At 44.0% G+C, this 15,117-nt stretch overlaps 2 protein-coding genes across 7 annotated transcripts in view; both read left to right on the forward strand.

Annotated features, from left to right (window-relative positions):
- syt14a (synaptotagmin XIVa) overlaps positions 1-11,103 on the forward strand; it is a 29,005-nt gene extending 17,902 nt beyond the window's left edge. The window contains exons 2-9 of one of the 6 annotated variants that reach the window (XM_058386549.1): positions 25-176; positions 926-1,075; positions 1,770-1,994; positions 2,945-3,138; positions 3,687-4,136; positions 4,225-4,414; positions 4,859-4,915; positions 7,232-11,102. In XM_058386549.1, coding sequence (XP_058242532.1) covers positions 979-1,075; positions 1,770-1,994; positions 2,945-3,138; positions 3,687-4,136; positions 4,225-4,414; positions 4,859-4,915; positions 7,232-7,545 — 1,527 coding nt within the window. In that variant the 5' untranslated portion in view covers positions 25-176; positions 926-978 and the 3' untranslated portion in view covers positions 7,546-11,102. Of the gene's footprint in view, positions 1-24; positions 177-925; positions 1,076-1,769; positions 1,995-2,944; positions 3,139-3,686; positions 4,137-4,224; positions 4,415-4,858; positions 4,916-7,231 lie in introns of all 6 variants that reach the window. The other 5 variants (XM_058386547.1, XM_058386545.1, XM_058386548.1 and 2 more) reach the window with 5 other exon arrangements.
- Positions 11,104-12,871: 1,768 nt separating this feature from the next.
- The window catches only part of sertad4 (SERTA domain containing 4), a 22,068-nt gene continuing 19,822 nt past the window's right edge, over positions 12,872-15,117 (forward strand). The window contains exon 1 of the mRNA XM_058386597.1: positions 12,872-13,888. The gene's annotated coding sequence lies outside the window, so the exon portion shown is untranslated. The remainder of the gene's footprint in view (positions 13,889-15,117) is intronic.

The raw sequence follows: 15,117 nt of genomic DNA on the forward strand, positions 1-15,117 counted from the left end.
TAGAAAGTGTGTGTGTGTGTGTAGGCACTGAAGTGCTCCTGCAGTGTTATGTGGGTAAAGTCAGTCTGAGTGTACTGACACGTCAGTGCTTGTTTCTATGACAACGTGATCACATAACAGCATCCGGACCGAGGCGCCTGTCACACCAGAGCTGTGTGTGTGTGTGAGATTCACAGGTGAGCGGGTCACACTGAATCAGCTGATGGAGCTGAAAGCACAATTTTTTTTTCTCTTTCTTTCTGATCTCTCACAAGATGACTATCAAACCATTTTCTTTCTTTCTTTCTTTCTTTCTCTCCCTCTCTCTCACCAGACTCTCTCTCCCCCCTCTTTCTCTCCCCTTTCTTTCTTTCTTTCTTTCTTTCTTTCTTTCTTTCTTTTTCTCTCTCCCCCCTCTTTCTCTCCCCTTTCTTTCTTTCTTTCTTTCTTTCTTTCTCTCTCTCTCTCTCTCTCTCTCCCTCCCTCCCTAAGTAATGTTTGGAGCAGAGAGGTTTGTGCACAGCTTGTGTGAGAGATGAGACTAGAATAAAGGTAAACTCAGTCAGTGGGGTTTTATGGAAACAGAGTGAAAGTGAGACAGACGAATGAAGGACAGATGGCAGACGAGGAGGAAAAGATCACACCATCCATCAGATTCTGTTTGGTGACATGCAACATGTAAATCAATTACAGCTCCTGAAATAGCACCGGGGACATGGGCGCACACACACAGTGTTTACAAAAAGTGTTTTTAATTCATTAGTTTTGTAAATGTTTGTAGATTTAATCTTGTCTAGTTCACCTGTTCTTAAGAAATCATGCTGATTTTCTCTCTCGCTCTGTCTCTCTTGCTCTGTCTCTCTCTGTCTGTCTCCCTCTCTGTCTGTCTCTCTCTCTCTTTCCCCCCCCTTTCTCTTTCTATCTCTCTCTCTCTCTCTCTCTGCAGTGTCTCCTGAAGCTCTGGGTTTCCTCTCTGCCGTCGCCGTGTTTGTTTTTCTGATGATTCTTGTGTTTTTGTTCCTCAATAATAAACTGTCCATAGAGAACGTCGCTCCTCAGCCTCTGGATCACTACAGTAAGGCCAAAGAGCTGCCAGGTCAGTGTGTGTGTGTCTGTAATTAACTAGATACAGAAAGGAAACAGAAAATATTCATACACACATTTTACACCTTTTTATTTTGTCTTATGTTGTTTATTTAGGACACGCCCACATGTTGTTCATTTTTAAGTGTGTTTGTGTGACCATCTTCATCTGTCTGAAAAAAGCCCAGGGGGCACAAACTTTTTTGTCTGTTTGGATACGACTCTTCAGTTTTTTCACATCTAATTAGTAACACCTACACACGTCATGTAGACGAGCCTCTGAATCACCACACACACACACACACACACACACAGTGTTGTGTAACCACATGCAGTATTAAACATTACATAAGATTTTATTCATTTTCACACATGCAGTAATCTGAACAGTGCAAAAAAATAATATTCTGAGTTTTTATGGAGAATGTGTCTGACAAACATTCTGAACTTGTGTGTGTGTGAGAGAGAGAGCGTGAGAGAGAGGGAGAGATCAAGACAGACACAGAGAGAGGGTGACCGAGAGAGAGAGACAGAGAGAGAGTGATGGAGACAGAGACATGGAGAGAGAGAGACAGAGAGAGGGAGGGTGGGCAGGAGAACACTCTTCCTGAGCATGAGTATGATTTTTGGTTTTTGCTGACCCCTTGTGGTCACACTGCTGTACTACTATGCTACTCTGTGTGTGTGTGTGTGTGTGTGTGTTTTAGATAAGGGCTATGGAGAGGGAGATTTTCAGGCCTGGTCATCAGACAGTGATGACGAGGTGATGGGTCAGTATCAGGAGGCCATGACGCGCTCACGGGGTCTCCGAGGCCGCTGCACAGGGGCTGCAGCCCCTCATCATAAAGGCTTCGGCTGGGAGGCGCAGCACAAATACTGCCCCCTATCGGCTGAGTACGATGGATACAGCAGTGAGGCTTCTGCTGAGGACGGTGAGGGGAAAGTGTGTGCGCATGCTGAGGATCAAGCAGACAGATAGAACAGAGTCTGTTTTATTCTCATCACACACACCCATTATTTCTCATTTTTCTTGGTAAATGAGTCAGAACTACACTGTGTGTGTGTGTGAGAGAGAGAGAGACTAAAAGCTGGTTTTAATAAAGAGTTGATGTGTCTGGTTTGCAGCTGGCTGATGTCAGAGTGCAGTGGGTTTAGCACACACACACACACAGAGGGTGTGGTATTTTCTTCTCCAGCTGTTTTTCATTCTCTCTGTTTCACAGTGAGCTTCTGTGACTGTGTGTGTGTATGAGAGAGAGAGCTAAACCCACTGCACTCTAACATCAGCCTGCCAACACACACACACGCACATTATCATTTAAAGCATTTGGTAGACGGCCAGAGTGACTTAGATTTATCTCATTTATACAGCTGAGGGTTCGGGCCTCGCTCAAGGACACAGCAGCAGTCTGATCAGTAATACAATGCCTTAACCACTGAACTACTACCACACACACACACACACACACGCGCGTTCACTTCACACTTTAATACTTTTTTGACTCCGTGTTGCCATGGAGATTTTAGAAAGTCACACTTTCTCCCCATCACTCACTGTTAAGAGGTTTCAAAACAGGAAGGAAGAAGCTAAAATAGCAGATGAATAAATGACAGAAAAGGGAAGAGAGTGAAAGTGGATGAAATATAAAAAGCAGAATGAACAAAGAGGATCCTAAGACCAGAAAACATTTCACTTATGATGTAGGTTTCCATGGCAACAACTCATTTTTACGAGGTCATAAGTGTTCACTTTGATAAGTGTGTGTGAGAGAGGATGAAAGGATGAAAACAAAAATGAGGAAAAGGAAGAAATGAGGAGAGAAAGGGGACAGGAAACAGAATCTCTCTCTCTCTCTCTCGTGCACACACACACATCCTTCAGTGAACTGTATTCAGAGGATGAGGTTGACTCCGCCTCTTGACGAGCTCCAGCCGCCGCCCTATCAGGACGAAGACGGCTCAACCTCTGACCTCGCCGACACGAAGAGCGAAGCGCACGACCCCGAGAGCTTCAGCAACACCAAGGGCCTGGAGGAGGACGTCCCGAGTGACAGCACAGCTGTGCTCAGCCCTGAGGTGTGTGTGCGTGTGCGCGTGCGTGCGTGTGTGTGTGTGTGTGTGTGTGTGTGTGTGTGTGTGCGCGCGCGCGTGTGCGGATCAGATGCTCCTAACACACTTCCTTTGATTACTGTTGTCTCTCAACTAAAACCTTAATCACATAATCACAAGTTATCCTCTCTCTCTCTGTCTTGCTCTTTCTCTCTCATGTCTCGCTCTTTCATTCGCATTCTGTCTCTTTCTCTCTGTCTTTTTCTCTGTATCTCTGTCTGTCTCTCTCTATCTCCTTTCATCCCTTTTGCATCCTTCTGTTTGTCTCTCCCACTCGCTTTTCTTCCTCTCTACTCTTTCTCTCCCTTTTATCCTTGCATCCTCTTGTTTTCTCCTCATGTCTCACTCTCTCCCCATTTCTTTTATTTTCCATTTCTCCCTTTCATGTTTTTTCTCTGTATTTCATTTTCTCTTTCCCTTTCTCATTTTTCTCTCATGTTCTCATTTCCCCACCTCCCCACTATTTTCTCTCTCTCTCTCTCTCTCTCTCTCTCTCTCTCTCTCTCTCTGTGTAGGATCTGTCCGTCCGTGGTTCCTCCTCTCCCCTCCTGAAGCTTTACTCTCCTGACTCGCCCTTCTCTCCGTTCGGGACGCTACACACCCTCTTTGACTATGATATGCACCAGCGCTGCCTCTCAGTCACCGTAACCGCGGTAACCGACCTCCCGTCGCCGCGGCGATCACCAGGCATCACCTGGCAGCTCCACCTGGTGCTTCTTCCTGCCAAAAAGCAGCGTGCCAAGACAGCGGTGGCCAGGGGGCGGTGCCTCAGCGAGACCTTCCGCTTCAGCCACATTCAGTCGGAGAGCATCGGGAACTACGGCATGCGGTTTCGTCTCTACAGCATCAGCAAGATCAAGAAGGAGAAGAAGATGCTTGGAGAGAAAGTGTTCTACCTCACCAAACTCAACCTGCAGGGCAAAATGGCCGTCCCTCTGCCTCTGGAACCCTGCTGCAGCACCACAGTGAGTGCAGGACTCAGGACAGGACTCACTGTAACACATCGGCTCGGTGGATGGACTGATTGTGTGTGTGTGTGTGTGTGTTTCTCAGGCCAGCGAGTCTCAGACGAGCGTATCTGCTGCATCGTGCAGTGAGACGGCGTCTACGTTCCAGTCTGCAGGTCAGAGGTCATCACCTGAGATATTGCTAGGGCTTGTTTACAACGCCACCACGGGCCGCCTCTCTGTCGAGGTCATCAAGGGGTGTCACTTCAAAAACGTGGCCACCAACAAACCTCCAAGTAAACACACACACACACACACACACACATTCTCAGCGTGTACAGGTGATGGTGTGATGTTTATGAAGCGGTGATTCCTTCCTACTCAGTGCCCTTTGTTCTGAAGTGTCATGCTCCACTTTTTTGATCACATGCTATCACTAATGCTAACACTAACCTTATGTGGTGTCAGTTAACCTTTAACCTGTTTCTCTCTTCTCCCTCTCTTTCCATCCAAGTGTTTTGCAAAACACCTGAGAAACATCTGGGCCACGTCCCGATTCGCATGCTACTGTACTACATAGTCTACATGCTATTCTGTATCTCGTATCTTTTTGTGTGCTTTTTCCTGGGTTTTTTTCTCCTCTCTGTTTATTAACCCTTTCCTCCCCCCCCCCCTCTCTCTCTCTCTCACACTGTCCCCCTATCCTCTGACCCCACCCGCACCCCCCTGTTCCTCGTCAGATGGACTGTTCTGTTGTCTAAAGCACTTGATAGGTGGGCAGGTTTATATTATCCGAGGTGAGTCTTCCCCCTTGCTCACTCGCTCCCTAGCTGTCTGTGTAGAGCGTCTGCATGTTTAGGCGTTTCATGTCTGTGTGCATCTGACCGGCTGTGTTTCATTCACCCATGTAGCAGTTAAAATTGAGACACAGTGTGTGATTTGGGACACAGCCGAGGTTCAGTGGTCTGCAAATGACGAAACCTCTGATATCCACTCTGCATGTTGTCCTGCTTTCAGTGAATAAGACCTCAGTATACTGGACTTGGAGTTGAGTGCAAAAGTTTGTACACCCCAGGACAAAGCTACAGTAGCGCTATCTTTAGGGATTTATTTATTTATATCAAAACAAGAATGAGCTGTTTGTTTATGAATTCAGAGTAAATCATACTACAGTTCCCTTTGTCACCCACATAGCAGACAGGGGCACAAACTTTTGCTCTCAGCTGCATGTTAGTGAAAAATTGACGGCTTTCTGTTTAACTGATTAAAAAACAGTCCTTGATGGAGAACTCGGACACAAGGACATCTGTGTGTGTGTGTGTGTGTGTGTGTGTGAGAGAGAGATCTATATCTATTAGGTGAATTTGTGATGGTTGTGATCCATCACAGCTCTTCTCTGGTGTTCAGGTGTTGATTAATTCTCTATAACAGCAGGTCTGGCAGTGGAGCAGGATTATATTCACGCACTCATTAGAACTGGACACAATTAAGGAAGGAGTCTCCAGTGTCAGCACTGTGTATTGGTCAGAGGTGAAGGTGCACATCTTCAGGACAGAGGAGTTTCTCAGAAACATGAACAGCTGAGATTTATTTGTCTTGTTTGGCTGGTGAGGGAAACAGTTTATAGCTGCTGTAATGCAAGTGACAACAGGAACTAACTGAATGTCCAAAAAAAAAATTGATCTTGGATGTGAAATTATCGACCAGGAACATTTAAGATGTTTCCTAAAAGACAGCTTCATGGAAATCTGAGGTCCAGTTCAGCTGCGCTCTCTAATCTCAGGTTATGGTTCGGTTGAGAGTGCTGGAAGTTAGAGGGGTGTGTGTGTGTGCGCGTGCAGAGACTGGATTGTTTCCCAGCACAAAGCACTCACGCACTTCCTCAGACTTCTTCACCGCCTTTTCGACTGGTAACAATGCCGCTTTCAATAAAGGCAATCACTCGAGTTTAATCGCCGTTCGCTTCTTTCACCTCCGTCAGCAGGAGGTCCATTAATGCGGCGCTGAGGCACTTAAGGTGTCAAAGTCGCTCCTTTTTTCCAGCGTGTGCCAAATCAGCTCACTTCACCCGAGCTTTTATATCCGAGAGAGAAAAAGAAACGGATACTTTCTCTCTTTTTTTCCCCCCAGGGAGAGGGAGGACCTGGCAGGCAGCTGCCACACTGCGTGTGTGTGTGTGTGTGTGTGTGTGTGTGTGTTCTTTATATTTTCCTGTTTACACACAGTGAAAGGCGAGCCTCCTGCCTCAGCTCTCAGTGACGTGTTCAGGAAAAGCGTCTTAATCAAATCGATTAACACTTTAATCAGAAGTTTCTTCGAAGAAGCTGAAGGTGATGATAGTGTTAATAAAGTCGTGTGAAATGAAACGCAGCCCCGCTGCATGATGGCGAACCTCGCAGGCGTCTCGTCATATTTCTATTTTGAATTTATTTATTTTTTTATTTTACCTGCATGATCTTTCATGTGCATGAGTTTCGCAGCACAGCTTTAAGCCGTGATGAAGTGAAGAACGGAGAGAAACGTGATGAGGTCGTGTCCTGTGTGTGGGTGTGTCCTTTCCATGATCTGATCGGTCAGATCTGACCTCAGGCTTTGGATCAGATCCGAAACTCTCCGTTATTTGAATCCTAGTGTAGGTGAGACGAGCTGCTGACGGTGATATTTATGGAAGGAGACGTCAGTGTCGCAATCCGTCTGATTCGTTGCTCTGTAATAAACAGCTGATTGTTGGTAGATTGCAGTGGTGTAAGAGGAATAAAACACATGAAGACGTGCTGTTATAGGAAAATAATCAACTTCCTGTTGTCTGCAGTAAAGCTGCGTTCACACACACAGTGATTTTATTTTGTGCGGCGTTCCTGCTATTGGTTGCCATGGTAATAAGATTGCGTTGCTAGCGACAAATGTTTTCTTGTTGCTAAAATGAAACGGAGATTTTTCGTCTGCGACTCGCCGTGTGTGTGACCGCAGCATAGCGCCAGCGCCATAGCTTAACTCCACTTACTGTTTTATTAAAGCTGTCCTGAAGTTCTGATTGGTGTTTAATCTGTTTATATCTGTGTGTGACGTGTAAAACTCACTGTCCCGTCCCCCTTCCCCCCTCCTCTGTATAGACACATACGTGAAGCTGACCCTGCTGAACTCCATGGGTCAGGAGATGTCGAAGTGCAAGACGTCGCTGTGCCGCGGCCAGCCTAACCCCACCTACAGGGAGACCTTCGTGTTCCAGGTGGCGCTGTTCCAGTTGTCGGACGTCACACTCATCCTCTCCGTCTACAACAAACGCAGCATCAAGCGCAAGGAGATGATCGGCTGGATCTCGCTGGGCCTCAACAGCTCCGGCGAGGACGAGCTCACGCACTGGACTCAGATGAAGGAGTCGAAAGGACAGCAGGTGTGTCGATGGCACAGTCTGCTCGAGTCTTAGGGAACATTATGACCACCACCAAAAAAAGGGACAAAATCAAGAACTGGAGAAAAAGCGCAAGGCATTATGGGAAATAGATGCTGAATGCAAAGGCACTGATGAAGGAAGTGAAGAAAAGGAAAAACTCAAAGCAGGGCATTATATATCTCACCCTCCAATAAAGAGCAGGCGTGACTCCGACCCCGCCTCTTTACATCACTGGAATGTGAGGATGAGGAAGGTGGAAGACAAGAAAAAGAGTTGAAAGAAATTCTGGAGACAGGTTGATGATTAGGGGAAATATGGAGACTTCAGTTCACCAGAGCAGTGCATTGTGGGAAATATCCATCACACAGCCAGTGGAATGTGATGATCAGGAACGGAGCAACAAAAGAGAAAAATCCATCAAGCAGAAAAAATGTTAAGTCTTCGACCCATGATGAGAGAGAGGATAAAGGAAATCAGCTGAGCAGTGCATCATGGGTAACGGTCAAGGGTCTGAAGCCATTCTGTTGCCTTTGGTTAGTTTTTAGGAATTCAGTTGGAATCGAGCAAAACCACTTTTAACCCGCAGTGCATTATGGGAATGATGGGGGGGGAATGTTAACCTTTAATAGAGATGATGGATTTCTGTTTTATTTATTTATTTATTCATTATTTCCTGATTATTATTGGTGTCATTGGTTTTGACGGAACAGAGACAGTGGATCAGTGACGGCGTGTATAAGCCAGAGGTCCAAACACAGATGTTTAAAAGAAACAACCATCAATGTTCTAGTTCAGACCTGGCCTCCCCTTGGCCACGCCCACAACATCCAGTGTGGCTAGTCTGAAATTATTGCCCTTTTGATTTTTTGCCCTTGAGCTGATACGGTTTTAGATTTTTGTCAGCTTGCGAACCAACTTCTCCCCACTAACTCTCACTAACGAGGGTTTCTATATCGGTTAGGTATTGTTTATAACTGTGGCCAATTAAACGTCTTCCCCTTCATCAAGCCTTCATCCGATTGGTTTAAACATAAGTAGAAACACTCGTGTAAAATTTAGCTTCGCTGAACTTTTAAGCAGCTGCAACAAAGCCGATTTCATCAGCGTAGCATACAGTTCTCCAGCGTCATCACATATGATTAGCATTGCTCTCGCAGTAAGTTAGCATTAACCCTGTTTGTCACATGTACAGCAAAACTTTCTGAAAGAATCCTTCAGGGCATGTTGTGGCTTGTTAGCTAGTGCTTCCCAGGTACTAACCACACAAACATTCTTTTATTCTCTAACATCAGATTTTTCTTATAAATTATTTCTCAACCTCTAAATATGATCGAGGTGACGTTCGTTAGAGCGCTGGAGCTAAAAAGTAAAAGCCTCAATTAACAGGCTCTTCCTGTCAGCCATCTTGTCTAGAAATCTGTCAAAATGCAGGCCTGTGATTGGTCACTAGAGGGCGCTGTGAGACTCTTCTTCCCAGATCCAAAAAGGTTGACGTGATTAGCATGTTAGCACATCGCTGTTTGTTCGTCACACCATTTCCTGTTTTTTGTTTGTTTTTTTTCCTCGAGCGATGCTGGTTTAACTTCATGATTGTTACCTACTGTAAATGCTTTAAAGAATTTTTCGTATCTATTTTTGTACTGATGTTTAATACGTGCTATGAAGCTCTGTGAGCGAACTTGAGTTGTAGACGTTGAGGTCTACATGTGCAGATTTTGCAGCTTTCAGTCATTTCGCTTTTTTTTCTGTCTCGTCGTAGTTAGATGAATGAATTAGTGAAAGATTTATTTTCCCAATTTACATGTGTCTCTGTTTAATGACTGGTGTTAAAGAGGGAAAAGAAAACAGTGTAAGGTGGAGTGTGTGTGTGTACAAATATTCTGCTGTCTCTGTCCGTTTTGTACTGTGAGCTTCGCTGACATCAGCATCTCCAGGAAAGATTAATGACGTTTGTGTGTTTTATTAAAAAAAAAGAAGATATATTGCTGCAGATCTCTGATGAAACAAGCACATTTTTCTGCAAATGCCACAGAAACACACCTTGTGAAAGAGTCTCACACACAATGCATCTGACTCCTAAAATTATGACTGGATGACCATCATGAATTTTTATTTATTTATTTTTTTAAGATTTGTCTTTTGTCCTGCACATGTTTCACTAGCATTCTGTAGCTAATCTGAAAGGATTTGTGGCTAAACTTAGCACAACACAAGCGGTTTTCTGGCAGGAAATGTTTATACCCGTCATCGTTACTGTTAGCCATCTAGCTAGCGTCAGTGTTCCTCACAGGATTTCTTAAGACAGAGTGTTTAATTCAACTTTATCTCCATCTCCATAATCACTCAACCTTCACAAAACACCAAAGCACACGAGCTAGCCTTAACTAATCTAACAGGAAGTAACATTCTTTATAATTGTTAGCTGAAATGGTCCTGACTGCTTCCTGTCCTGAGCGAGGAGTAAAAACTGTTTATTTTAAAGGCAGAATTTGAGCAGGAGAACCAGGCTGAGCTCAAACCACAAGAACCAGCTAACAGGAGCAGCTCAGGCTAACGTGACAGGACCTTTCATTCACATTCTGCTTCTTTTTTTACTTCGTTAGTCAGAGAGCTAGGCAGCTAGCTAACACAAGCTAACCTGACGGGATTTTATTTCAAATTCATTAATATTTTTTATAATTCTCAATGCTAATGCTAACTGGGTGGCTAACAAAAGGTCATTGGATGGAAATGGCATTGAGTTCAAGTATTTTTAAAGGAGAAGTTCACTTTCAGATCAGAAATCTACAGATAATTTCCCCACACCCTTATCATCCAAGATGTTCATGTCCTTCTTCAGTCGTAAAGAATGATGTTTTTTGAGGAAAACATTTCAGGATTTTTCTCCATATAGTGGACTTCAATGGTGCCCGCAAGTTTGACCTTCCAGAATGCAGTTCCTAGATCCTAACCCAGGAAGAAGGCTCTTATCTAGACAAACCATCGGTCATTTTCTTAGAAAAATAAAAATTGTAGCCTTTTTTAACCACAAAAGCTCGTCTAGCACTATCTCATGGATGCGCCTCTGCGACGCTACGTAATCACGTGGAAAGGTCACGCGTGACGTAGGTGGAATTACAAACCCAGTGTTTACAAAGAGAACATGTAAAGACCAAGCAAGTGCAAATAAATCAAACACTCTTTACTAATGAAAATGTCTGGGTGTGTTGATGTCCAGGTGCAGAGCGAACGGCTTCAATCGCTCAGGAGTTTTTAAAGGAAGTTTGTGAGCATTTACGTTATTTCTAAGCGGACGTAATCTTTTAGGTTTAGGTTAAAACGATTTCCACATCCAGGGTGTACACACACACACACACACACACACACACATGAACTGACGAACTTAAACAAAAAACTGACACAAAGACGTATAACTGTGTGTCATTCCACACAACAACTTCGGAGCAGTCCTTCTTCACATTAGTAAACACTGGGTCTGTAGCTTCGCCTACGTCCACGTGATTACGTAGCATCGCGGACGCGCATCCCAGAGCTAGTGCTAGACGAGCTTTTGTGGTTAAAAAGTCTACAATTGTTTTATTTTTCTAAGAAAATGAGCGATGGTGTGTCTAGACAAGAGCCTTCTTCCTGGGCTGGGACGGAGGTTTAGAGCTCTCTGAAGCTGCGTTTAAACTGCATTCTGGAAGCTCAGACTCGCGGCCACCACTGAAGTCCACTGTATGGAGAAAAATCCTGAAATGTTTTCCTCAAAAAACATCATTTCTTTACGACTGAAGAAAGAAAGACATGAACATCTTGGAGGACAAGGGGGTGAGGAAATGATTTGTAGATTTTTGTTTTGAAAGTGAGCTTCTTTAAAACGAAAAAGCTAACCACTAAACGGGTTACAAGAATATTGCTTTCCTAGTACTACTTTGTTGTTTTTTTCTGTTTCCTGTGTAAGACCTCAATAACAGACCCCCATATTTGCGTTTATTCACTCTCTTTAGCCGAGGATCTTTACACTCGTCTTTCATTGGAATATTCAGGAAGTGAAGAGGGCATTTCTCACAACCAGCCTGTGATTCCGAAAAATAAACAAAACAGGTTTTTGACCAGCACATGTTTAGGACCTACAAAACACCAGCATTTAAGAAAAAAGGGAAATAAGTGAATTGTGTACTTTAAAAGTGAGCACACGAAAGTCCACAATGTTCAGGATCAGAGGCCATGTTGAATTTCTCCAATTTTCTCAAGGTGTGTTTGTAGTTTACTGTGTGTGTGTGTGAGGTATGTGCTGATGAATATATCATCACGATTCTTAATGCACAATGAGAGTCATTTATCAACCTTTCAGTGAAATTGTGTGTAAATGGTGTTGTGGCCAAAACAAATGAAAAGGTTCTGCCAGATTTACAAAAGTTTGTGTATCTCAGATTTCCTTCGTCCTCATGAAGACGTTAACTTCCAGCCAGGAGTTGATTACGAGTGCATTCACACCACATCTGATCGACATTCCCTTTCCGTTCCTCTGCAAACCATTAACCAAAAACTTCGCTCGCTCGGATCCACCGCCATCAACGAGGACTGTTGTTACTATGGTAACCAGGAGACAGTTTTAGGAAGCCGCCATTTTGGGCTCCTGAAAAGAGACCTTTTAAAACAGACTGAAACTTTGGAGTGATAAAATGGTGTGAAGAACAGTGATGATTCAGCACATGCCTGGTTTACAGTACACACATTTTTTGAGAAGGTCATTTTACCTGGTCATTCTGTCAGATTTGGATGAAATTGTCCACCGATGCAGTCGGTGCCTTACTTTTCTTCTGGAGGATTTTACAGCGATGTGTATATAAATACTTCCCAAGTTTCATTTGTTAATGATGTGCGAAAGTGATTCATGGAAACAAAAAATATTTGTATGTGATCGTTTAAAAAAAATAACAAAGACGTAAGGTTCTGACCATGTCTGTGTTTTTATTGGTCATTGGTCCAATTTATTTCGTTTTTAATCCAGTCTCTATACAGATTGAGCAGCCAACAATGAAAAAAAACACACTTTTATTTTCTTTACGTTTTAATGGACACACAGCTGGTCAGATGAGACCTGTTCATTTCTCAGCAGTTTTGCTCAGCAGCAGTGTGAGGGCAGTGGAAGAGTAGTGTCACTACTCCATCTGTACCGGAAACACGATTTGTACTGCGCATGTGTGGCATGTTGCCGACTGTAGTATTATAACAACAGTATCATGGGCGATCATTCCGCACATGCGCAGTACAAATCGCGTTTCCGTTACGGATCGAGTCGTGACCATTAGCCTGGTGCTAACCCTGCCTTCATACCAGCACGTGCAGGCGCTCGTGCAGTTTGTCTCGTGTGTGTAACTGCTGTTTGTGGGCGTGGCTAGACGGAGTTTTTTTATTTTATAACGTATTAATTATTGTGAAAACTGGTTGTTTAGATTTAAAACAAAATACAGCTACGCTCGCGCACCACTGAGTAGCTGAGCTCGTGGCTGTGTGTCGCTGTGGTGTGAACGGAGTGTGAGGAGGATTTAACGTTCGGTGTGATTTTAATGGAATAAAAAGTAAAGATCAGATGATCAGGGTCACGTTTTGGCAGTTACGATGTTGAACATTTCTGTAGTTGTGTCACTTTGTGTGTGTGTGTGTGTGTTAGCTAGAAGGAGAGTCAGTTAACTGGACACAGTTCTCGTGAGTTTCTGATGCAAACATCTGGAAAAAAATCGTGTGTGAGAGAGAAGGATTAAGGAGAAGGAAAGGGAGTGTACAGAGAAAGTGTGTGTGTGTGTGTGTGTGTGTGTGTGTAATTCTCGGTTTCACCGAAGGAAAAGCAAAGCGGAGCGCGTGAGGAGCGCGCGCACCTATTATTAAAAAGAAAGGTCCCGGATCAAAGGCGTCAAAAAAATCCGTCGCGTGCCAGATGAAGATCGCTCTCGCATCCCACAACATTATCTTCATCTGTAAGCTCTCATCGAAGCAACACAAATAGAGGAAGAAGAGGAAAAAAGAGAAAGGGGAGGGAAAAAACAACGCTTTTGTGGAGGATCATATGGAGCCGCGGGGTCACCGGATGCGCGAGACATTCCGCCACATGACCGACGGGAGGCTTTTGTTTTGCGTTACCGACGCGGAAAAAAGCTCCGAGTGCACCACAGTGAGGACATAAACACACCGCGGAGGATATTAATTCGAAATATACCTTAAAAAACGCCACCGTGGTGCACGTGCGGCAGTGTAAACACGCACGAGGAAACAGAAACACGGAGGGATTTTCCCCCCTTTTCTTTTTTTCTGATTCCAGAGGGTTTTCTTCTCTACAGTTTTATTCCAGTCAACGGAACAAGTCTGGACACGCGCATCCCTGTAGCTCCAGGTAAGTGTGTGTGTGGCGTGTGTGTGTGTGTGGTTGTGCACTTGATTGATTTATATGTGCCCCGGTGTTCACTTTAAAAATAATAATAACATTTGCGTAATGTTTTTATTGCCAATCTGTGCATTAGAAATAAGAAATGCTTCCAAGTGACATCTGCGTTTATAATAAAATAAATAGAGAATAGAGAAATCTGCATGCTTGTTTGTTGTGCACACTTTAGACTGAAGACCGGATTCTGTACAGCTGATGTAATGACTTCATCTCGCGCTGCCATCATCAGATGTAGTTAACACGGCGGCGTGAAATGCACGCGCGAGACTGACGTATGGTTAAAATAAGGCCTGTAAAAATAATCGGAAGTGTGATTTTACCTTTAAACTCGTTTGTATGTAGATGGCCTCGAATTGTAACTCTTTAGCCTTGAATATCAACATGTTGAGGAGACCACACACACACACACACACACACACACACACACACCCCCCTGGTGGGGTTAAACATGCATGTGCCAATCATTTTGTAAACTAGTGTTTATATATATATATATTTATATATATTTACACACACACATGCAAGTGCATACTTATTTTCTCTTATTTGCATTCTGGGTGCCAATACTTATGGACATAATATAGTCATAATTTTAGCATGAAGCGTAATGTAATAGAAAATCTGGTGTAAGTGATTGTACTCCCACTCACTCCTTCACTCACTCCTTTACACATGCCCTCACTCACTCACTCCCTCTCTCACACACTCACTCCTTCACTCACTCCCTCTCTCACACACTCACTCCTTTACTCACTCACTCACTCACTCACTCCTTTACTCACTCACTCACTCCTTTACTCACTCACTCACTCCTTTACTCACTCCCTCTCTCACACACTCACTCCTTTACTCACTCACTCACTCCTTTACTCACTCACTCACTCACTCACTCACTCCTTTACTCACTCACTCACTCCTTTACTCACTCACTCACTCACTCACTCATTCCTTTACTCACTCACTCACTCACTCCTTTACTCACTCCCTCTCTCACACACTCACTCCTTTACTCACTCACTCACTCCTTTACTCACTCACTCACTCACTCACTCACTCCTTTACTCACTCACTCACTCCTTTACTCACACACTCACTCACTCACTCACTCCTTTACTCACTCACTCACTCCTTTACTCACTCACTCACTCACTCACTCATTCCTTTACTCACTCACTCAC

The sequence above is a fragment of the Hemibagrus wyckioides genome, linkage group LG03 (genome assembly GCF_019097595.1).
Source record: "Hemibagrus wyckioides isolate EC202008001 linkage group LG03, SWU_Hwy_1.0, whole genome shotgun sequence".
Classification (NCBI taxonomy): Eukaryota; Metazoa; Chordata; class Actinopteri; order Siluriformes; family Bagridae; genus Hemibagrus; species Hemibagrus wyckioides.